This window comes from Pinus tabuliformis, chromosome 6, assembly GCF_031772625.1.
Source record: "Pinus tabuliformis cultivar Carrire ecotype Pingquan chromosome 6, CPIR1, whole genome shotgun sequence".
In the NCBI taxonomy this organism is placed as follows: Eukaryota; Viridiplantae; Streptophyta; class Pinopsida; order Pinales; family Pinaceae; genus Pinus; species Pinus tabuliformis.
In genome coordinates, this window is record NC_142292.1 from 559878404 (window position 1) to 559904215 (window position 25812).

Consider the following 25812-nt stretch of genomic DNA (forward strand, 5'->3'; position numbering starts at 1 on the left):
GCACTTGTCAGATTTTGTCTGGATCAGCCGGCGTCTACATTGAAATTTGTGCCAAACTCCTTTATTGTTTTCCGTGTCTTGGGAAATGTGCAGATGGCCTCGCTAACCAATCTAATGTTTGAATGCAATCAGCGCTTTAATGGCACAAATTATAACATCTGGAAACAGAGAATGTTGACCATTTTTTAATATAGGCATCTTGACCAGCTCGTTTTGGGCAAAGAACTCCGTCCTAGTACAGCCAGTACAGATCAAGATAAGTTTGATGATCGAAATCGAGAGGCTGTTATGCTTCTCAAACTCTCTGTGACTGATGATCAGTTACCACAGATTCCTTCTGGCAAGACAGCTGCCGAAATCTGGCAACATTTGAAGGAATTGCATGAGACATCCAACAAGAGCAGAGCTTTTTTTCTCAAGAATCAGTTGTTCTCCATCATGATGGAAGAACATATGTCTTTACAGGAACATCTTAACAAGATTAAAGACATTCGAGATCAGCTCGAAGCCATTGGTCGAACCATGGAGGAAGAAGATATGGTAGTCATCACTCTGAAAAGTCTACCAAAACCTTATGAGCACTTCATAGAAACACTCAACATTACCTCCACTAATGTTGATCTGAAGTTTCCAGAGTTATGCACCAAACTCATGCAGCAGGATCGTTGGAAACAGCAGTTTGGTAGTAGTGCTTCATCAGCCTCCTCAAAAAATGCTTTTGCTGCCAAATATCAGTCCTCTTAGTCCTTTCAGCAGAAAGGTTATTCTTAGCCTTTTGATCCCGCTAAGAAGAAAAATGTGCAGTGTAATTACTGTCACAAGTTCAGCCACATGAAGAAAGATTGCCGACAAAGGATTGCTTCTGAATAGAAGAAGCAGGGAGGGTCTTATCAGCAAGCGAATGTTGCAGAACATTCTGAGCAGAAGGAATCTGCTTTTTACGCCTTTATGGCTAAGAGGTCCTCAGATCATGCCCCATCTTCTGCCTGGTACATTGACTCTGGTGCATCACGTCATTTTTCTCACAAGCGTGACTGGTTCATTGACTTCTCACCTTTCAGTGATTCCGTGGTATTCGGCAGAGGTGAAGAGTACACAGTGGTTGGCAGAGGTACAGTTCAGATCCAGTCTGGTGGGCGCACACTCATCTTCCTGAATGTGTACTATGTTCCTGGTATGGAAATTAATCTACTGTCTGTCAGCCAGATTATGAGGAACTCTCAACGTGATGTAGTGTTCAGTGTGCACAAGTGCTCCATTATTGACAGGGAGACTTGTCTTACGGTTGTTGTTGGCCTAGAGGATCATGGTCTATACAGGCTTCTTGACACTGGTGATTCTCCAGAAGTGGCTCTAGCAGCTCGTGTTTCTCCCATCAGCACTATGTGGCATCAGCGATATGGGCATCTAAACATTCAATATCTCTCTCAGCTCTCTCGAGAGGGACTTGTGTCAGGATTACCTGATATTTAGACTCAGCAGTTGGGAGTGTGGCACCTGTCAAGCTGGCAAGCAACATCGGTCTTCATTCAAGGATGGAGAAACTTGGCGTGCATCTAAGGTACTCCAGTTAATTCATGCTGATATTTGTGGTCCTATGAATACATCTTTAGTTACTGGTTGCAAATATTTTTTGCTTATTGTAGATGATTTCAGTAGAAAGATGTGGGTGTACTTTCTAAAACATAAATCTAATGTATTTAGTATCTTTCAGAAGTTTAAGTCCTTAGTTGAAAAAGAGTCTGGCTGTAATATCATAACTCTTAGGACAGATAACGGGGGGGAATTTTGTTCTTCTGCTTTCTCCAACTTCTGTGATACCCATGGCATCAAACGCCAGTTAACTACACCCTACACTCCTCAGCAAAACAGTGTTGTCGAACGTCGCAACTGTACGGTTGTTGAAATGGCTCGTTCCATGTTACAACACAGGAGAGTTCTAAACAAATTTTGGGCTGAAGCAGTGTTTAGTATTTACTATTGTCTATCTTCTTAACCGATCACCTACTCAGGCTGTTAAGGGGAAGACTCCAAAAGAGGTTTGGTCTGGCCGTAAGCCTCAGATCAGTCACCTCAAAGTGTTTGGCTCGGTTGCATATGTTTGGATTCCAGCTGCCAAGTGCTCTAAGTTGGATTCCAAAAGCCAGAAACTCATGATGACAAGGTACAGTGACCACCACAAGGCCTATAGGCTGATAGATATAAACACTGGTCGTCTTAGCTTTAGTGTTTGATGAAGATAGAGGGTTCTTTCAGTCTCCTACTTCTGAGCAGTGTTTTGAGGATCAACCTCACAGTGTTCTTCTTCCATTAGGTCCACCTGATGGGAGGGATGATGCAGCATCAGTATTTGATGATGCACTACCTGAGCTTCCTCCTGAAAATAATCCTCCTCTTGCTGCTCTTGTTGTTCCTGAGCCTCCTCCATCCACTCCTGATATTGGTTCTTCTACTCTCCGGCCTAAATGGTGGGCTAAACTATTGGTGATCTTCAGGATAATGAGCTCCTTGAATGTAGAACTTCCCGAAATAAGAGCAAACACCAGCCTACAGTAAATTTTGCTCTTATGGCTAACTTACATAGTGTTTCTGAGCCTCAAACCTATTTAGAGGCTAAGGGTATACCTGAGTGGGAACAGGCTATGGAAGCAGAATTCCAGAGTCTTCAAAAGAATCACACTTGGACCCTTTCTAATCTTCCTAGAGGGAAGAAGCCCATTAGCTGCAAATAGGTGTATAAAGTAAAATACAAAGCTGATGGGACCCTCGACAAGTATAAGGCTCGCCTTGTTGCTCAAGGATTCTCACAGAAGGAAGGCATAGACTATGAAGAGACCTTTTCTCCTACAGCCAAGATGAGTACCATACGGCTTGTCCTTGCCTTAGCAACTCAGTTCAGTTGGAAAGTCCATCAGATGGATGTAAAGAGTGCTTTTCTGAATGGTGACTTACAGGAAGAAGTCTACATGATGCAACCTCCAGGATTCAAGGTTGTCGGTCAAGAACAGAAAGTTTGTAGATTAGTCAAAGCACTCTATGGTCTGAAACAAGCCCCTCGGGCTTGGTACATGAAAATTGATAAGTACCTAACAGATCATGGTTTTCAGCAGAGTCCATCTGATGCAAACTTGTATATCAAACATACTGGTGATGATATTCTGTTTGTGGTTGTCTATGTGGATGATCTTATCATTACTGGCAGTTCAGCACATTTGATCCATGGGATCAAACAGGATTTGTGCAGCACTTTTGATATGACAGATTTGGGACTTCTTCATTACTGTTTAGGGGTGGAAGTCTGGCAGACTGAGAACAACATCTTTCTCTCTCAGTCCAAGTATGCCAGAAATCTTGTGGACAGGTTCAGAATGCAAGATTGCAAACCTACCACGACTCCTATGGAACCAGGGCTCAAACTTTCAGCTCAGTCATCCTCACCACTTGTGGATGAAACTTTATTCAGGCAGTTAGTGGGCAGCCTCATCTACCTTACTGCCACTCGACCTGATATTAGTTTTGCAGTGAGCTACATTTCACGCTTCATGTCAGCTCCTAAGGCTGATCATTGGATAGCAACAAAGCGTGTGCTGTGTTATGTAAGAGGCACCCCTGATTATGGACTTTTGTACACTCAGAGTTCAGATCCTACACTTAGTGGTTACACAAATTCAGACTGGGCTGGTTCGGTTGATGACCATAAATCTACAGCTGGGTATGTGTTTAGTCTAGGATCCGGCGCTGTCACATGGGCTAGTAAGAAGCAGCAGGCAGTGGCTCTCTCCTCGACAGAAGCAGAATATCGGGGAGCAGTTAAGGCATCTTGCGAGGCAGTTTGGCTTCGACGTATGCTTGCGGATATGCATGTTTCCCAGGCAGGTCCTACTCCCTTGTTCTGTGATAATCAGGGAGTGCTCAAACTCGCCAAGAATCCAGTCTTCCATGAACGAACAAAGCATGTGGAAACTCATTGTCACTACATTCGCCAACTTGTTGAAGACGGATCCATTCAGTTGCTATATGTTCCCACAACGGAGCAGCCAGCAGACATCTTCACCAAGCCTCTTGGTCCTGATAAGTTTGTAAAATTCAGAGGGTCTATAGGTGTTGTAAATAGATTGAGCATTAAGGGAGGGTATTAGAATAATGTTATTTTAGTGTTTACTGCTCATCTATGATTGTAATTAGCAGTTTCTTGTTAGAAACTTGTTTCTATATTCTTAGTAGAAACTTGTTGTTTTTGTAAATACAATTGTACTATTTATTGAGCTTTACTGCTCATTGTAAATTAATTCAATTCATTCATTGATTAAACTCAAGCCTACAAGACCTCCTACTCAAGCAAAGAAGACTCTCTATCAAGCGAAGGTGAAAGGACCCTAATTCAGAAGGATACCTATCACACATGCGAGAATCTAGGGCTGTTGTACAATCACATAAGTCTACATATACATCTCAAGAAGAATCTCATTTGATCAAGAGAAAGGTGTCTCCACAAGTAAAGGACATTACTAAGTATAGAAGAGAAGCATCTCATTTAGAGCTCACATAAGCAAGGTCTATCTCCAGTCAAAGAACGAAGAAGGAGGACAAAGTGTCGGGGAGCAAAGTGTTGGAAGAAGAAAGACTACGTGTCGGGGAACAAAGTGCAGAAAGGAGGAAGGACTTGACTTGTGCTTGGAGGACATTCTAGTCAAAGGTATAGGGTTTGGCATTGATCAATAAGAAGCTTCAATAAGAGAAACTTACCAAAGGGTTTTCCTCTCTAAGAGAGAGAGGTTTTGCCCTTAGCAGAGAGCCAACATTTTGTGTTCTTGTTTCTTATGTTTTGGTAGCAGTTTGATGAAGTAAACAAACACACTAATAATAAGAAGAATATCAAGCTAAGATAAATTGTAAAAGTACTTCACAAATTGTTATCAAGTCTAGAAGAATCCTACTATACACTATTGCCCTTGATTCTTCAACGAGGGCAAGGGAATGCCTCAAGATTTAGACAATATAAGGATAAGGGAATGTTGAAATTTGTAACTAGTTTCAGTCTTCATAAATATATTTGAGATGTATCATGTACTTATCAAAAGAATGAAGAAAATATTTTTATTATTATTATTATGACTTATTAAAGCATGGGTTTCATGCTTGGGTCATCATGTTTTAGGTCAAAGTCCCCATTGAGGACTTCTAGGATTTATTTAGTCATTAGAGTCATTGTACATTTAAAGAGACCCTTCTCGGCGTTGAAGAATCTAGGGCTAATGAAGATTAATGAGATTCTTCTCGTTAATTAGAGTGTGTTTGCTTAGTTCATCAAATAAATATCAAAAACAAAAGACATAAGAACACACGATGTTGGCTTTCTGCCAGGGCCAAAATCTCTCACTCTTTGAGAGGAAAACTCACACAAAATTCTTCTTATAGAGATTCCAATTGACGAATACCAAGACCATGACCCTTGACCTATTACGCCACGCCAAGACCAAGACACCAATCCTCTCCTTTGTCACTGTTGAAATCATCGTCATTGTTGCATCATAGAAATCTTCATCACTGCTACACCATCATTGTTGCAACTTCACCGAGGTCTTCATCAACGAGATCTTCATATTAAGACATGTATAAGAGGGTTGTAATACCATAGTTGTACCTTCACCGAGATCATAATCTTGTGACTATGTTTCCATCAAGGTCGAGACCATATCTATACAGAGATCATAATTGATACTATGCTAAGATGAGTCACTATGAGATCTTGAATATACCGAGACAGAGTATGTCGAGAGTGTGTTACTGTGAGATCACAGTTATGTCGAGACAAAGATCATTATCATTGCAAACATAATGATTGTGATCCTTCCTTGCATCAAGATCTTCATTGTCTGAGACTGTTAGTAAGCTGAGAGTGTGTCTCTCCATCCACGAGTATGTGACTGTGTTCCTCTTAGTACCGAGATCATCATCATGTGTATGCCGAGACTGTCATCACTATAGTGTTGCTTCAAGTAGGCCGAGACAGTAGTCTCCGAGGATGAGAGGAGGTTGAAACTATGATCACAGGGACTGTGATTACCAAGACAGAGTAGGCCGAGGTTTCTTCTTTATGAAGTTGCAGAGATATCCTTGTAGACAACCTTGATGGATTTCTAGCCAAGAAATCCAGATCTAAGTTGCAGCAGCAAAGAAGGATTGGAGAGGAGTGATTCGACATTTGGCCGGAGGATTTCCGTGAAGGAAATCAGGACTCAGAGGGAGTCTAGAGGAGCTTGTTCATTAGAGGATTTCTAGCGCTGAAGAAATCTAGATCCGATTTTTGCTGGGGCAGCAGCGAAAGAGGGAGAAGAGAACCAGTTCAACATTGATTCAACAAAGATGGTAGCCACATCTCCAGGAGGGAGGTGGGGTGATTTAGAGTTGTAGTTCGAAAGAGTTACAGAACGGGCAAGATCCTTGAGGTGTGCAAACTCTTGGATCACATCCGACTACGGGAGCCCTTAAAGACAGTAGCATGATGACAGGTGTCGGGTGGAGCAAAGTGTGATGGAGCAACAAGGCAGGGCTAGAGTGCAAAAATCTGAGGCAGCGCAATGGAGGTTGTAGCAATGCGAGAGGCACAGAGGTGTTTGCAGTAACACAGTGGCAGCAGAGGGTGCACAGGATAGCAAAGCAGAGGTAACTTCAGCATCACAAGGCTTCCAGACTAACCAGGATGTCAATGTCTGGGTGAAGTCAGTTACTTACTTCTCGGTCACTAAGTTGCAGTGCAACAATTAGCACTGGAAATGCTATGGGCAGCATGATGCAACATGTTGAGAGGGAGCTGCAGTACAAATGTAGCAGTGGTAGTGGCAGTGTCATGGGCAGCAGTGCAGGGGATGTGAGGCAGCAGGCCAAGCATCAGCACAGGTACCAATGCGAAAAATCAATGTGATGCTTCTATGATGAAGCATTACTAGAGCACTTTCCTCGCTAAGAGAGAGTGTTGATTTTTGGTAGCATCGGATGTGCTCTAGCCATGAAAATTGGTGAAGAGGCTAAGGCACATGAGATCTCCAAGACCCAGAAATTGTTTGGAGAAATTCCACCCGGATGAAGTGATATTAAAATAATTAATATTTTTAATGGGGTTCCTAAGTCTAAACTTAGGAAAATTAAAATATTAATGTATATTAATATAATATGGGTAAAAAAGTTCTAAATAACGAAGATCAAGCCAGATCTAATCTTAGCCATTGATTAGGGACTTAATCTCAGTCGTTGAATTGTCAACAGGAAAAGTATAAGAGGAGGCTTGAGGGTCAGTTGGAGATACACCAAGTTGATCAATCAATTCGATTTTATGGGGCAGGGTTTGCTGAGAAATCAAGTTAGTGATCTATTGCAGCGAGGGGCAGTTCGGTAGAAAGCCGAGAATACATAGCAGAGAGGCAGAGAAAAGTGTCGGAGAGACAGCGTAGAGCCAAGGAGGGCTGACGCAGAAGCAGCGGGGGTTGACGCAGAGGCTAAGGACGCTAGCGCAAAGGGCCAAGAGGCTGATGCAAAAGCAGTAGAGGCTACTGACGCAAGCAGCGCAAAGGGCTGCAGAGCTGACGCTGGGTTGAAGAGGCTGCACTGAGGAATTTCTGTGAGGCAGACTAGGTGTTGTTCAGCTGACGCAGAGCCGTAGGAGGGTGACGCAGTTCCAGAAGATAGCTTGGAGCAGCTTTCGCAATCCAGCTGAGGAACACAAAGTCACTGTAGGGTCATTCATCTGGTTGTTGATTAGACGAAATATCTGTCTCCGGAGAAAGGTATTACTGCCGAGGACATTCTCTGTTGGGTGAGCCATTTCTGGCACCCTAGTTGTATTCAGAAATCTACATAATAATAAGACCCTCATCTGTTGCACCGGTTTTCCTGCATTGGGTTTTTCCAGGGACAATTGTCCAAAAACAATGGTGTCCCTTGTGTTGTCTCGTTTATTTCAGTTGTTGATCTGTATATTTGTCAACACTGCAAATGTGTTTATTTCGACGTTTATATTATTGAACAACTTGTTAATGTAAAGAACAAGTAGGAGCTAATAAACTAGATATTGCAGTAGGGGTTTCTGATGTGTTAGATTCAGAAATTTTCACATGGTAATAAAGCGATTGCAGATCACAACAAGACTGAAGATACCAGCAGAAGAAATCTGAACAATTTGTTGCAATTGTCACGAGAGACAGCGTTGTTCCAGAGCCAGAGATGCAGAAGGAAGAGTGACGCAGTGCAAAGAGGGTGACACAAAGGCTCATGTAGAGCCTACGTCAGCATTCTAAGCCAGGAGGAGAACCAGCGCAGAGGCAAAAGGGGGGACAGATCAGGGCTATGCAGAGCCTGTGTTAGCATTCTGAACCAGGAGGAGAACCAGTGCAGAGGTAGAAGGGGGGGCAGATCAGGGCTACGCAGTGCCCAGTCATCTTTCTCAGCCAAGAAGGATTGACATTAAGGTCAGGAGGAGCTAATCCAGCTCTCACTGTGATTTCGCAGGGCCAGAAGGGCTCAAATTCTTCATTTGTCGGGGCTAAGGGAGTTGTGCAAATTTTGATTTGAGGAGCTGGTGAGACATTGTTTCTGTCAATGCAGAACAACTTCTAAGGAGACTGAACCAAGGTAGAGGGAAGCACTACCTCGACGGATTTCTAGCCAAGAAATCCATATTCGATTTGCAGAAGCAAAGGATGATTGGAGAGGAGTGATTCGACATTTGGCCGAAGGATTTCCGTGAAGGAAATCAAGACTCAAAGGGAGTCTAGAGGAGCTTGTTCCTTAGAGGATTTCTAGCACTGAAGAAATCCAGATCCGAGTTTTGTTGGGGCAGCAGCAAAAGAGGGAGAAGAGAACCAATTCGACATTCATTTGGCAGAGATGGTAGCCACATCTCCACGAGGGAGGTGGGGTGATTTAGAGTTGTAGTTCGAAAGAGCTACAGAACGAGCAGGATCCTTGAGGTGCCCAAACTCTTGGATCACATCCGGCTACGAGAGCCCTTAAAGACAGTAGCATGATGACAGGTGTCGGGTGGAGCAAAGTGTGACGAAGCAGCAAGGCAGGGCTAGAGTACAGAAATCCGAGGCAACGCAGTGGAAGTTGCAGCAGTCTGAAAGGCACAAAGGTGTTTGCAATAGCGCAGTGGCAGCAGAGGGTGCACAGGATAGTAGTGGAGGTAGCTTCAGCATCACGAGGCTTCCAGACTGACCAGGATGTCAATGTTCGGGTGAAGTCAGTTACTTACTTCTCGGTAACTGAGTTGCAGTGCAGCAGTTAGCAGTGGCAGTGCTATGGGCAGCATGTTGAGAGGGAGCTGCAGTACAAATGTAGCAGTGGCAATGGCAGTGTCATGGGCAACAGTGCAGGGGATGTGAGGCAGCAGGCCAAGCATCAACACAGGTACCGATGCGGAAATCAGTGTGATGCTTCTATGATGAAGCATTACTAGAGCACATTTCTCACTAAGAGGGAGTGTTGATTTTTGGTACCATCGGATGTGCCCTAGCCATGAAAATTGGTGAAGAGACTAAGGCACATGAGATCTCCAAGACCCAGAAATCGTTTGGAGAAATTCCACCCGAGTGAAGAGATATTAAAATAATTAATATTTTTAATGGGGTTCCTAAGTCTAAACTTAGGAAAATTAAAATATTAATGTGTATTAATATAATATGGGTGAGAAAGTTCTAAATAACGAGGATCAAGCTAGATCTAATCTAAGTCGTTGATTAGGGACTTAATCTCGTCCGTTGAATTGTCAATAGGAAAAGTATAAGGGGAGGCTTGAGGGTCAGTTGGAGATACACCAAGTTGATCAATCAATTCGATTTTCTGGGGCAGGGTTTGCTGAGAAATCAAGTTAGTGATCCGTTGCAACGAGGGGCAATTCGACAAGAGGCAGAAAATACATAGCAAAAAGGCAGATAAAAGTGTCAGAGAGATAGCGCAAAGCTAAGGAGGGTTGACACAGAGGTAGCCAGGGTTGATGCAGAGGCTAAGGAGGCCAGCGCAGAGGGCCAAATGTTGACAAAGAAGCTGCAGAGGCTGACACAAGCAGCGCAAGAGGGCTACAGAGCTAACGTTGGGTTGAAGAGGCTATGCTGAGGAATTTCTGTGAGGCAGACTAGGTGTTGATCAGCAAACGTAGAGCCGTAGGAGGGTGACGCAGTTCCAGAAGATAGCTTGGAGCAGCTTTTGCTCTCCAACTGAGGAACAATCGAAGTCACTGTGGGGCCAATCATCCAGTTGCTAATTAGCCGGAATATCTGTCTCCAGAGAAAGGTATTACTGCCGAGGACATTCTCTGTTGGGTAAGCCATTTCTGGCACCCTAGTTGTATTTAGAAATCTACATAATAATAAAGCCCTCATCTGCTGCAACAGTTTTCCTGCATTAGGTTTTTCTAGGGACAATTGTCCAAAAATAACAGTCCCTTGTGTTGTCTCGATTTATTTCAGTTGTTGATCTGTATATTTGTGAACACTGCAAGTGTGTTTATTTCGATGTTTATATTATTAAATAACTTGTTAATGTAAAGAACAAGTAGGAGATAATAAACCAGATATTGCAGTAGGGGTTTATGATGTGTTAGATTCAGAAATTTTCACAGAGCCTTCATGCCCATACAACAATAAAAGAAGCATAGTCTCAGCATTGATCATCTTGATAGATTCAATTTAGTTGGATATCAACATGCAGAGGAGTTGCACTAAAGACAGTGTTTGTAGAGTCTTGGTTTTATTGGCCTGATTATCTCAAAATTGAATCAAGAACAAAGGCCTTTTAGCTATTCAGAGGACAGAGATCTTTACATAAGTTAGAGAAATAGAGATTAGAAAGTTAATTCTACAAAGTACCTATTACCCACCAAAAAGTGGGCAACCCATAGGATAATTTTTTTCTCCTTCAAGGATAGCCAACTAGCAAGCAACCTTATTGATCAGCGCTTGACATGATGCCATGGACCCTCGACATATTACTTCGGTCATATTTCTTTCTCACATTTCGCATTCCTTCATGAAGGAAGGTGGGTCATCCCTCAACGATCATGTGCTTTTACTTATTGTTTGGGGCATACTAATATGAATCAAGGGGTGATCCAAATGATTGAATGATCTTGACAGTATTCTTATTCCCTCACTTCACCTAGGAGGTTAGTCTTTGACTCTAGTCCAATGAGACTTCCTTTGAGGCCTTAGGGCTATAGGAAGGACACTATTGGGAGGCTCTAATTAAAGTAGCATGTCCATGATATTCCATACCACTTTCCATCATTCCCTCTATTCCATATCCATTCTTCGGGCTAGTGGTCATTGGTCATGGGGATTGGCACCCTCTCATCCTCATCCTTGAGTCTGGGCCAAAAAACTTTGCCCTAGAGGTTGATGCAGCTAAAAGAAAGATAAAAGAAAAGAAAAGCTACAATGAAAGAAAAAGATAAAATGCAAAATATGGATGGGGCAAAATTAGCTTGTGGGCAAATCTCTGGCATGAGCTCTACCCCCCTTATTAGTCATCACCTAGTTCCTAGAGCACTTGATGCTCCATCCATAAAATTAAACCCTTGTATTTTCCAAACCCTGATGAGAGATAAACACCTCATCCTTAAGGGGTAATAAATGCTAAATCTCTCAAATGCAAGTTTGGGCTCCTGAGTTATGCACCCATATCAAAGCATTATCATAAAAAAGTAAAAGGCACACCAAAGAGGTGGAAAAAGAAAGTCGAGGAAAGGGGTAACTCATGCCTCCATGATTGCTCCCTCCTTACATCTATACACTCAGGATGTTGGACCACCATTAGCTAGTCACTTGGCTATGGCACCTTGCCCTAAAGTCATGCCCATTCCATTACCACCATCTACACATGCACCTACCGATTAATGGATTAACCTGGGACATATCACTTCCCCTTTAGCAGGTTGGAAACACCTAATAGGGTTATCCATCTAGCCATCCCTAACATAAAAGAGGGAACACCTATACGGGACTTGGTCTAGTTAGATATTTGAAGGTGATCTTTGTGTGAAGTATTGGTTATGCCCCTAATATTAAGGATGGTCCACTACGACGCATCTATGGATATAGTTACCTAATGATTGTTGATTTACACTTGAGCTTGAGAAGGTTTTGTTACGTGTTTCACATCACAACACAGAGCCTTCTTGATGTCACTGCTCCACCCTCCTTGGTAGGGAAGCAGAGGCATTACTATCCAGTGCAAAGAGAGAGATTGACTTTGATGGTGCAACGTTGCTTACCTAGAGTACAACACTGGGCTATTTGATGACTTCAGTTAATACTGGACACCCCGAGGGACCCCCAAATGCTAAAACGTTGAGCCCGCGATTCTTAGTGATGGAGATATTAATGATGTGCCTAGTGGACCCAAGATGCCCCCAAGTTGGCCTTGACACTGTTTGATGGGCATCACTTGATCCAGGGTCTTGAAGATGATGGTCATCCTTGAGATGACAAGGGAGGGCTTGTACATCACCTTGGAGCCCCAATGCTTGAACTATTTAGTGCCACGTCACCCTTTACCTCCTTTGAGGATGACATAGGGCACCTTGGGCACAATGTGTCAGCATGGAGTGACTTTTGATGGCATGCACATGATCCTCGAAACACTTGTTGGAGTATGAGCACTCATTAACCCTTATCTCACAATTTGATGATGGTTTATTGAGCTCATTTGGAAGGTGATTTCATGCCCTTAGGGCATTTATTCCTGTTAGAAAATCAATGATGGAAGCTTATTATACTTATTTTCTTTAACCTTGATACTTGCTTGTGAATCTAGATTATCTTCTTTGAGTTCTTTAGTTAGATCTTGTCATTAAACAATATCAAGAAAAGTAAATGCAATAACAAAGGACACAAATATAGGCTCTCAACCAGGGAAAAACCCTTTAAAGGGGAAAACCCGGAAACTCTTCTCTTCTTAAATTTGCTTCAAATGAGATACAAAGACCCAATCCCTAGACCAAGTCCTTCTCTCAGTACCAATTCATCCCTTTCTCAAGTCTTTCCTTTGATCTGCACCACATTGCTACACCCAGCAACTTCGACCTACCAACTACACCACTTCTACTCAGCCTGCAACTTCGACACTGCGATTTCGGCTTTGTAGCTCCTGAAGAAACCTTAGATCAACCTCCTCTTGGGACCTTCCAAGAGCAAGACAGCTCTTCCTAAGGTCAGTGAGGTCTAGACAGAGTTTCCTTCCTCCCAGCTACAAGATGTTGCACTTCGTCCTACTGCAACTCGGTCCTGCAACTTCGGCCTCTTTCTGCAGCCCAGAAACCCTAAAATTTTGCATGTGAGAGAGATATAGCCCAAAAACCAAGAAATTATGTCCTTCCTTCTCCTTGACTTTCGCTCTCCTTCTTGCAGCTACCCCTATGTCCTTCCTTTTCCTTGACTTTCGCTCTCCTTCTTGCAGCTACCCAGCTATAGATCAAACTCTTTATTGTAGATCGAACTTGTTGAGTGTGTTTATCCAAATGGGGTCGAACTGCTTCCTTTAATAGCCTTCTCAAGGGATCGAATTCCCTCCTTTAGGCCTACTTGATGTTCCCAAGGCTGACTTCATGTTCCCAAGGCTGACTTCATGTTCCTAGGGCCAACTTGTATTTTGGAGCTTCTAGGACTCTCTAAACTAAAAAATAGCTTCCAAGACTCTCTAAACTAAAAAATAATTCTTTTTACAAATGCATTTTTGCCCAGAAAAGTCTTATAAACATGACGTTGACTCCTTTAACTCAAGATAATAAATTCTAAGACCTAACAAACCCTATAAGCACGAAGAACATGCTTTTACCTAAAAGACCATCAATAATGAGCTCGAAACCCATGCTTTAATAAAAATATATTTTCTTTTCTTTTTCTTGTTTGTTACATAGGATACATATTGAAATGAGTACAACAATTATGAACACTGAAACTAGTTACATTTTCAACACTCCCTCTTAACTAGGGAGGTATTCATAATTGTACAACCAATACAACATCATATCTCAAACTGAAGAGTTCTCAAGAAGAGTCGAATTAATAAGCCATATTGTAAGCATCATCATCATGACCAGCATTGTCCCTGAGGCTTAACTGGACAAGCTCTACTTTAATCAAGAGCATTATGCTGGGAGGCTTTACGTGTGATACCACACTACCTCTACAAGGCACATACCCCATCCGGATGTCTACAAGGTATATTCTTTTAGGACTATTCTTATCTTGGATCTCCAATCCTAAGTCCTCAAAGAATATCAGTCATCTTCGACCACTCTTCACTTGGATACCTGTCACATCCTCAAAGAGTGTCAGTCCCTTTGCTTTCTGGGATGTTATATCCTCAAGGAAACCATAAATGCTTTTCCAATCCTCCCTCATTCTCTCTTCATCACCTGAAGAGGAGAATGCACATGTGATGTCCCGCATCACTCCCTCTCAACCAGAGAGGACATCGCTATTCTCCTTTAATCTTGAGAATAGATCCTTGCTCCTATTCAAGGAGACTCCTTTGCTCCCTCTTAAATCCAGATGAGATTTCCAACTTCCTTTCTATTTGGGAAGTCAACACCACAAGCCTCATAGCTTGTCTTCTTCAGAGTATCAACTACCAATTCTTCATAATTGCTTGGCTCCCTCTTTCCTTTGCATCTCTTGCATCGAGCTTGCTTCTTTTCGAGGTATCATGGAGCCACCTTCTCTCTTCGATCTTGTGACAGGTCCCATGCCAATCTTCTTGCTCATCACTTTCTTCTTTGATATGAAGGCATTACATTGAGCCTTTCCAAACTTCAAGTTGATCATAGCTTCTTCTTGAAAGTGATATTCCTTCTAGGTTATCTTCTCGCACTGCGACCTTTTAATCCCAAGATGTCCATATCTTGACTTCACAGTTGCCAAGCACCCAATATTGAGCCTTCCCTCAATATCCTTCATCCATACAATTGAACTTGCCTCAACTACCATCATATATTCCTGCAACATTTTTCCAGGTAGAAAAGTAATATGTTAGGCAGATAACCAACAATAATGAAAATCAGACTTACCTCACCATGATGACCTTCTCATCAACATCCTTATCGACCATCTCCACTTGAAACTTCCTTCATGCATCAGAGTGCCCAAGGATCGAACTTGATTACCAAGTTACAACTTTTCCTTCCGGAGATTACACTAGATGCTAGTCATTAACTTCATATTCTAGAGAAAGTCCTACAACTTGAAGTGAGTCAAATCCTATTATTTTTCCAACGTCATATATCCATATACTTGAGCATGTTTTATGACCAACTTTCCTTCCACAAGATTCTCAATGAATCTTTATCCAAAGTTTTTATATCCAGCATGCATTCCTATGCTTTCATCCGATCATCTAGCTATCCACATATTCATAAAGAGCCTACATCCTGACTCATTGCATTCCTTCATCCCTTTACCAGTATTGACTACACATTACATGGAATGCATACTAACCTTGCCATAGTGTGTTTCCCAAGAACCTTTCATAATTATGGTTCTTCCAAGATCATGATGATCCACCTAAGCAAGATGACTTCCTCTAACGTAATGTTAGTTAATGCCGAGATGATCAATATGCAAAATGGTCTATCTAGATGATCTCTAAAAAGCAACTTAAATATGTAAATTCTAATCATGCGACTATCATATGCTTCTATCCCATGATGTTATGCAAAAACATACTTTCCTAAAGAAAGATTAAACTTGATAGTCAGTGAACCTTCTTTAGTAGTAAAGATCCTTCCCTTCTTCCTTCTTTGCCTTCTTCTCAGGTTCTCCCACTGCCTCGGTTATATGAGCTTCACTCCTTTCCTTTCTCTTGTTGTTCTGCTTGTTTGGACAGTCCCTCTTAAAGTGTCCAAATTTATTGCATCCAAAACATTGCACTTTGGACATGTTTTTCTTCTTGGGCTTGCCAAACTTACCCTTCTTCACTCAAGCTCGAAAGGCTTGAGGTTGTTCATCAAATCCAATATCATCCTTGACCTTGATACTCGATTCTTCCAATATGCATTGCACCCACAACTCTTCAAATGGAGTTGAATCCTTCTTGGAGTAGATGCTTGTTGCAAAGTTGTTCCATTCCAGTTGTAATGCATTCAGCACACAAATGGTTACTTAGGAATCAGTAATAGGTTCCCCAAGTCCTTGCAAATGGTCTCTTAGTTGAGAACTTGAGATACACTCATGAGGAAAGATGCTACATCCTCATCTTTTGAATTCTTCATTCTATATAGCTTATTTCACAAAGACATCTTCTGTCTTGTTGTACTTACAAAGTACAAATTCACTAGCTTGTCATACATAGCCTTGGAAGTCTTTAAGTTTGCAACAAATGCAACAAGAGAATCCTTAATTGATTCAACTATGATCCTTTGAGCCCTTACTTCCCCTTTCTTGTATTTTGCTAGTTCTTGTGTCTTATCTTTCTCGAGTTCAGTAACTTCTCCAGTAAAATATCCCATTACTTTTTGTTCTGTGAGTATCAAGTCAATCCTTCTCTTCCATGCTAGATAGTTTGATACCCTAATGAGCTTGTTACTCTCTTTGCAGAAAGAACCCATTTGACTTGAAGATTCAGGCATGATGTAATAATATGTTACTTACTTGATGATCAAGATTTTCTTTGATGATGTCTCCAAACTTCTTGATTCTTTTCAAGACCTTTTGGAGAGTTCTTGATGATGTCCTTGAAAGATGTCTTCTAGGATTCCTTCACCAACAACTTCCAAGATTGATGTCTTGCAAATAGACTTCATTTTTGCGATATCAACACCCCTCTTGCGAGATTGATGTATTATTGATCTTCTTCAATGTAGAAACCCTAGATTATAAGGGACTTCTACTTATGAGTGTTTAACCAAATCCCTTCAAGAGACAATTCTTCGTGTAGTCTTCTTCTTTCAAGCTTCGAGAACTTCCTATCTTTTGATAAGCAATTCACTTTAGTGTCCTTCCAGTTGCCTTCCTTGTTCACCTTAGCTCTGATACCATGTTAAGAAATCGATAATGGTAGCTTATTATACTTATTTTCTTCAACCTCGATACTTGCTTGTGAATCTAGATTACCTTCTTTGAGTTCTTTAATTAGATGTTATCATCAAACAATATCAAGAAAAGTAAATGTAATAATAGAGGACACAGATATAGGCTCTCAGCCAAGGCAAAACCCCTCCAAGGGGAAAACCCGGAAACTCTTCTATTCTTAGAATCTGCTTCAAATGAGATACAAAGACCCAATCCCTAGACCAAGTCCTTCTCTTAGTACCAAGTCGGCCCTTTCTCAAGTCTTTCCTTTGATTTGCACCAAACTACTACACCCAACAACTTTGACCTGCCAGCTACACCACTGCTACTTGACCTGCAACTTTGACCCTGCAATTTCGAATTTGTAGCTCCTGAAGAAAGCCTATATCAGCCTCCTCCTAGGACCTTCCAAGATCAAGACAGTTCTTCCTAAGGTCAGCAAGGTCTAGACAGAGTTTCTTTCCTCCCAGCTACAAGATGTTGGACTTCGTCCTACTACAACTCGGTCCTACAACTTCGACCTCATTCTGCAGCCCAAAAACCCTAAAATTTTGCATGTGTGAGAGAGATGTAGCCCAAAAACCAAGAAATTCTGTCCTTCTTCATTTTCCTTGACTTTCGCTCTCCTTCTTGTAGTTACCTAGCTATAGATTGAACTCTTTCTTGTAGATCAAACTTGTTGAGTTTGTGTGTCCAAATGAGGTCAAACTGCTTCCTTTTATAGCCTTCTCAAGGAGTCGAATTCCCTTCTTTAGGCCGACTTGGTGTTCCCAGGACCGACTTGTACTTTGGAGCTTCCAAGACTTTCTAGACTCAAAAATAATTCTTTTTACAAATATATTTTTGCCCGGAAAGGTCTTATAAACATGATGTTGACTCCTTTGACTCAAGACAATAAATCCTAAGACCTAAGAAACCCTATAAGCACGAAGAACATGCTTTTACATAAAGTGCCATCAATAATGAGCTTGCTTTAATAATAATATCTTTTCTTTTCTTTTTCATGTTTGTTACATAGGATACATATTGAAATGAGTACAAAAATTATGAAGACCAAAACTAGTTACAATTTCAACAATTCCCATCATGTGGGCTTTTATGGCATATTTTTTTTGTTGTTGAGTTATGAGGTTGGCTTGTAACATCTTTCTTGTGGAACACTCAAAGTGAACTCATCAATAGGGTTTTTTAGTCATTTTATTTGGAAAGTGAGTGGAGAGGCTCGTATAGATAGAGCCTTCCCCTCGCTTCTCTTCTCATCATCACACACATCATTCGGCCTCTCGAAAAGAGAGTGAAAACTAGCTCCTTTTTTGCTACTTGGGCATAATGTGATCTTCTATGGATGCGACTTATTGTTGGATGTGACTTTTGCTTGGAGACATTATTTTGGAATTGAAAGAAGTACTAATGTGGAAGATTTTGTAAGTTTTATTACTCATCATTGATATTTTGCATACTTCATTTTTAAAATAGGGTTTCTCTTGTTCCATGTCTAAATGTTTATCATTAGTGAAACCTTGCTTCATAATTGCATGTAAAATCGTATTCTTCATAGCCTATAAGGAAAATATTTATGTGCATACCTTATAAGTTATAATTAATTTATCCCCTCACAAGAATAATAAATAGGGTTTTAGAAGTGGATGCCCTAGAGCATCCCTCTTTACTCCATCATAGTCCTTCCTTGGTATTTCACTCCATTGACACTCCATAAGCCCTTGTAGGTTAAGTTGATCATCTAAGAGTGTGTTGGTCACCTCAACATTAAATAAAAATTCTCTAAACTCTCTCTCCTAGATGGCAAGGGCAGCCACTAGGGTTTTGGAGCCGATTTGTGTGTAAAGGTGTTGTTTTATTGCTTAAAAGTGGCTCTAAATTGTAGGTCAATCTATATAAACCCTCTAAAAGCAAAATCTAGCATTTTAGGTTGCCTTGCATACCCTAGAAGGGTTGATGTCAACTTATTTCATTGTTGTTTATACACGTCTAACAACCCTAAACCTGTTTGTTTGAGCTTAGCGCCCTAGTCTCTTTTTGAAACCCTTGATCCCTTCTTGTTGAATATCATTTTAGGGTTTTTCTTAGGCTGTTATATGCCATTGCATGCCCTAATATTGAGTATCATTCAAACCCTAACTTATAGCAGCCTTGTTATTGGTCTAACCTTAGAGAGCTTGAACCCTAGCTTTGAATACCTTGGTCATCTTTGGCCCTGTCAAGCCTCCTATCTATCCTTAGACCTTCAAAAATAAGTCTCCTTAAGCCCTAGTATTAGAATATCTTATAGGTGATATAGGGAAGCCTCCCTTGTGTTGAAATCCCACTAAAGAGCAGGTGGGAAATCCTTGAGTTGATAGTGGAAACCCTTCCTCATTGTTTCCATAAGGTTTGGCCCCTTGCCCAGTAAGGCCGTTCACCAGACTTGCTAGATTTTGCAGCGACAATGCCCATGTTGGTGAAGTGAGTGGGCTATAAGTCCATTGGTTATAGATCATTTGCACCATCTATGGGCATTTATAGAGGGTAGAGCGATTCAAACTCAGACAATGCTAGTAGATCCATTGCTAAAGTCAATGACTTATGAGTACTCACAGGTCGTTCGTTGAGTCAATGAGTCCAACTTGTTGAACCCAAGTTTGACTCAATGGCGAGTTGAAAAAACTCATTGGGCTAGCAAGTCAAGTTATACTCGTGAGTTAAGAGTATCTCATAGGTCCTGTTACTATGCAAAAGAAGGTTAAGCTGCATTATTTGTTAAACACACTGGCAACGCAACAGTGTTGCACTAATCGCAATAAAATCGTAAAATCGCAATTTTTTAAAGTTCACGATATAATCGGCTGATAAAAACGAAAAAAATTTTCAACGATTTTTTCGTTGAAAAAAAAAAAAATTATGAGGAGGTGACCCAAGCTACCCTGTCACTAGTAGAGGACGTGGTCTACCTCCTGTAGCTCCTAGTTCTTCAGCTTCTAGAGCATAGCAAAGTCTACTGCCAACTCCACCGACATCTACATCTAGAGGGGCAAAGGAAATCAGTAGTATTAGACTTTAGTTATTTGGTTCATTAAACATTTCATTGTATATGACATTATGACTCATGATATGAGATACATTATTATATTTTTTGTTGATATTTTGAGGCTGAGTTGGGAGTCATGAGTCAGGACTTACTATTCAGGACATGATTCACTGTTATGTGTGATGTCGCACTAGAAATGATATTAAACATCTTATATATTAGTTCTTTTATCATATTTATGTGTCAATGTATTTATTTTATGTTGTAGCTGCTTTAGATATTAAAAAAATTGAAAAAAAAATGAATATTTTTGTATGTTACGTTTTTTTCCCGATTTTTACGATTTTTCCCTCTTTTTTCCCCGCGCCGATTTAATCCCGATTTTTACGATTTTTCCCTATTTTTTCCCCGCGCCGATTTAATCCCGATAACGATTAGTGCAACTCTGCAATGCGATTCCTCACACTGATTTTGTAAAGCTTCATGTATAAGACCTCAGACAGATGCAAGTATATCAAGGTTGCTAGTAAGGGTAGGAATGTTGACTGGTACCCATCTGGAGTAGGGTATGTTGTGAAGAAAGGTGGTCTAAAGGAGTTTTGGGTTGAACTTTTTGCTTCTTGTATGCCACCTATTCCAAATGGGCATGTAACTTTTAAGTTTTGCTGCTCATCAGGTTCTGATACCAAACTAACACCTGCACACAGGATTATATTGTGAATGTATGCAAAGAACATAAAAGTAAATAGAGAAGCTATTAACACAATATGCAAGAACGGTGAAGAGTAGAGAGAGCAGCATTCACAAAGACGATATGCCTCAATACAATAAAAACTCATTAATATTACAGTATAAGCAATAAGCATATAACATAAAATATGGAATACAATGTCAATGAGTATGTCTGAGACTGTAAGAATAGAGATGCTGTGTGTAACAAGTCATAAGGAGGGTGTGGAGGCAAGTAACATGTATTGCAGACTATATACGCTAGATATTCAAGAGTTGTGCAAGATTCTTTTTGACTGTTATTCAAAAATAAATGTGAGGTACAATGGCTCAACTTTTGTGTTCTGACTTCCCACATTCCATATTCAGCCATCATTCCTCTCTTCATCCTCCTCTTCATTAATTTTGTATCGACTATCCTTCCATGAATTAACTTCCTACTATATAGTAATCACAAAAGAATGGTAACTAAAACAACAATTAGATGGCAAGTCAGTATTGAGACAATCCTGAGGCAATCTAATTCCCAAAATGGACACAGAAACATTTAGTCTTCTAGGTACACATCAGTTCATATTCCATGTTGATCTACATGGTGAGGTCACAGTTGCTGAGAGTTCACAAAGGAGGGTTGCAAGTGATTGAGGTTCCACAGAAGAAGGTTGCAGCAGCATGTGTCTACAGAGGAATTTAAAAGAAATTTGTGTGCATTAAGATCCAGAGGGAGGGCCTGTCGGTGCTTGCAAAGCTGCAGGAGCCCACAAGAGAAGCTCAGGCATTATTGAGGCCTAGAAGGTAAACTACAGTTGTTGTTGTTGCAATTTGGCCGAGGTTTGCAGAAGCCTGTGAATGGAAATAGGCTCCGATCAAACATCACAATGAGATTTTAGCCCTGAAAGGCAGGGCTTGTGCCTTCAATTGACAATGCATGATATTATTTACCACTATCTCAATATTTCACAAATAAAATAATTACTGCATCCTAATACTAGACATGGCCCATAACTGTTTTCTCCATTTTGCATTGTCAACATTTACTAGTCAATCGATAGAGTGCTTGAATATACAAACAACCATGATGAGTGGTTCAAATTCAATTTGATATATAATATCAAGGATCTCAATGTGATAGGAAAGTTTTATAAGCAATGAACCATAAATCCATTATACCAAATACAAACTCACAATTTTTAAGTATGATATACAAAAGGGTTTACATGTTTGAATACAAGCAAACAATAAGAAGCAATTCCCATCAGACTTCTTAATCTCTGAATTTCTTGAAATATCATATAATTGTTTTCTACAAGGTAATTTCTTGAAATACCATATAACTGTTTTCGCCAAGGTAATTTCTTGAAATACCATATAATTGTTTTCGCCAAGGTAATTTCTTGAAATACCACATAATTGTTTTCTCCATGGTAACAGCTAGGCACTCATCAGATTTAAGCTTTTATTGATAATATTCCTTTCTCCTAGGGAAAAGTTATCTGTGTTAGCAATATAAATGCATGAATTAGTGCCCAGACAGCTATGTCTAGTCTCAAATACCATAGTAGCGTTTGAAGTACACACATTACTTGGAAAATATAAATTTCTAAGTGCCATTCTAAATGTAAATTATTGATGTATTTTTATTTTTGTATCGTGAGCAAACATGTATTCATTTACACATCATTTCTTTAATCAAGGGTCGACTAAATGTAATTGATTGTATGCAATATTAGTTTAAATAAGGAGACCGCATTGCTCTCTCAAGCAAAAAAATATCCTTCTACTTAAAGGGAGCTCCTCACCCGAGTCCCATGTACAATATATAAAGTTAAAATTACAATATAGACATATTCCTGAGCAAAGTCTGCATTTTATCCATTCTGAAAATTCTATTGAAAATCTCCCATCTACTCCATCTTTAGCCCAGTTAATTTGATACTACATGTTCAGAGGCTAAAACAACAACTTAATTTTCAGTTTTGTTCGGTAGTTGAAATCTTCAATGTATGTTGTTCAGCACACAGCCCTAACTTGCCCTGTGTTAAGGAATGGCAATGATAATAAATTTAAAAACAAAAGACATATAGGCACCAGATTTTGGACAGCTATTGACTCAAGAGGAAACCGCCTAATTCTTTTCTGCAATGAGGGATTATGTGCCCCAAAGGCAAGTGTATGTCTATGACAGAAGGAAAGCGTCTAAAATGTCTTTCTAGAAATAGCCCTTAATTACGCAAAGTGAAAGTTTGTAAGACTATTTTGATGCATCATCCCACACATTTACTTTGGTAATTAATTTCCAAACACTGGCACAATCCACTCTCACAACCATCTACTGTTGTCTTACAATGCATATGAATAATAATCAGCTACGCCTTATTGCTAGAGTCGGTGTCTCTACAGTTTCAACTTTCAGCGACTACTGGTTTAGTTCCCAGTTAGGATACTGCCGACATTGTCATCAATTCAAAAGTGCATCCCAAGATAGTGAGGAAACATTCCTCGTGCGTTTATGTATAGTGATGAAACATTCCCAAAGAAAGGAAAACCCAAGCGGCACATCACTTGAGTTGATAAGAAGGGGCCAAGTTCCCAATTCCACCTTGATAGAGTGAGCGCCTATGTACAGTTGTGTGCAGAAGTGCATAACGCTGCTGCCAGTCAAGTCAGCAGCACTTTATAACTTATAAAGTACTTATCATTACTGGATAAGAACTAAAATTTGGGGGAAAACATTCTGTATCATATTAATGACTAAAAAAGCTATGGAAAATTAGATGAATCCGCTGAAAATTTGTGACGAAACCTGCTTCGGAACCACTAATTCAAGCTCATCTGACACTAGACTTTAACAATTACACAATTGAGAACAAAGGTAAACTGAAAAGAATGTTACCCATGAGGCTGCATGTATCCCGGTTCTGACAAGCTACCAGCAAGTATGGAAACAAATATCTAACACCAGGAATCGATCATTTAATAACGCTTATAATCTAATCTGAAACCAAAAAGCGGAATGAGAAAGTACCCGCTGTGAGTTTCAATAGCTTCCACTTGGCGCAGCACAACCCAGAACCAGAATGTAATCATATGTCCTGGAGCAATTGCCGGTCCGACAAACGTAGGGATCCCCAATATCAACACCTCTGACCAATGTGCATATGGAGCAGCAAAACCCATTGGAGCAGTGAACTCATGGTGAACATGATGGATCTTCTCATAGCCCCATTTGCAGTGTAGCCACCTGTGTATCCAATAGTTGCCATAGTCTTCAACCATGAAATAAACTGCAAGCTGCGCAAAAATTTCCCACAGGGAAGGCAACGGCAGGCCTGTTCTGATACCCACAAGCTGCATGCACAGTAAAATCACATCTATCATGTTTTAGTATCATTGATGAGGTCTACTTTAAAGGCTGTTTGTTAAACATTATATATTGTGGGCATGTCCTAAGGCTTTTGATTCCAGAAAAAATTGTTGGTTGTGTAGCGATTTTCAATACAGAGAGGTGATAAATTGCCAGACACTATTTCTCCCCAAGTACTTAGTGATTTCATAAATATAATTAAATTGAAAACAATTAACAGTACTGGTTTGATGGATGAATACAGATTTGCCGATTTAACAAGTACAGAACTCATTTTGTTCATACAGAATCAGAAAATAAGAACACAGTGAACAATGAAGAGCAGGTTTACCTTGATCAGGGGATACGATGTCAGCTGCAGAGGTCCCACAACTGCGAAGAACACAAACAAGACAGCCTTGTAGCAATACAGCATTTCAGACTTCGGTGTCTCAATTTTGGGCTGAATCTTATACTTCTGCAAGCTCTTGATCTTCTTGGTGTCTAGAAGAGCCAGGGGCAGGGGAGCGATTGTGAAAACGATGAGGAGGAACACGATGTTGTGGTAGTAGAGAATGCTGTCAGGTATTCTGGCTGAATATCTGAACCAGAGAGTTTCCCAATACGAGAGGGCCCTGCCCAGCTCGACCTCTGCCTGCTCTAATGTTTCAAAGGGCAGCATTGTAAAATCGTCGGGAGATTTGCCACAGCACGCCAACTGACCAGATCTAGGGAATGAATCAAAACCAATGTGAGGGATGAATGAATGAATATCCTTTTATAAGATGTGACAGATTGGATCAACCGATGCTCTGTCCCTAGATGAAAGCATAACGGAATTATATCAGATAATAGGCAAATTGTTGAGTTGGATTTCTCATGGCCGTTGCTCTTGCCACTTGGTATGGACAAAAGCTCGAAAAGGCAATGGGTTTTACGGTCAGATGCATGCAAAGATGAAACTCTCCGATTGCTGCTAAAATATTGTTCTCCATGTTGGTCTAGTTGTCCCCTGCTCAATTAAAATTCATCGCACTTATTATATTTTATTAAGTGTAAAGGTAATAGTTGAAAAAAGTGCAGGCACCCAAAAAAAAATGCTGCAGACTTATGTTTTCCGGAAAGTTGGATTCACTGAAAGGTATGTAGTGGGGGTATCTTGTGAAAGTTTGTCGGAGTTCTTTATTGAAGATACGTAGGGAGTTTGAAATGTAATAAATACACTATGGTTTGAATCATCAGCTATGGTATGATATTTTGATGGTTTTTGAGTGCCCACTGGAACCTTGGTTCAGCGTCACTGAGTTGACCGTGAATCTTACCATACTGACAAAAAAAAAGATAAATAACCCACGTCACATCATGACTATGTCAATATAACTACTTATAGAAGACAGAGCTTAATAATTATATGATGTTTGATTCATGCAAAAACATTAATGAGACAGTATTATTGGTTAGTTTATTTTCAGACTGCTTTTATATATTTTATATTAATTTTGGGGAGTTTATAAATTTTAATTCATTGGATATATATAGTAATGATAATAATTTAATTGTAGCTTCTCAACGAGATGAGAGAGGGTGTCGGAGAGTGTCGGATGCAAGAGGTTTATATATATATATATATATATAAAATAATTTAATTGTAGCTT

At 40.4% G+C, this 25812-nt stretch overlaps 1 protein-coding gene across 1 annotated transcript in view; it reads right to left on the reverse strand.

The window, feature by feature from the left end:
* Window positions 1-25230, reverse strand: part of LOC149259739 (very-long-chain aldehyde decarbonylase GL1-10-like) — a 90110-nt gene extending 64880 nt beyond the window's left edge. Inside the window, exons 1-2 of the mRNA XM_089419101.1 lie at window positions 24510-25230; window positions 23840-24162 (exon numbers count right to left, since the gene is read on the reverse strand). Coding sequence (XP_089275227.1) covers window positions 23840-24162; window positions 24510-24839 — 653 coding nt within the window. The 5' untranslated portion in view covers window positions 24840-25230. The remainder of the gene's footprint in view (window positions 1-23839; window positions 24163-24509) is intronic.
* Window positions 25231-25812: the final 582 nt, after the last annotated feature.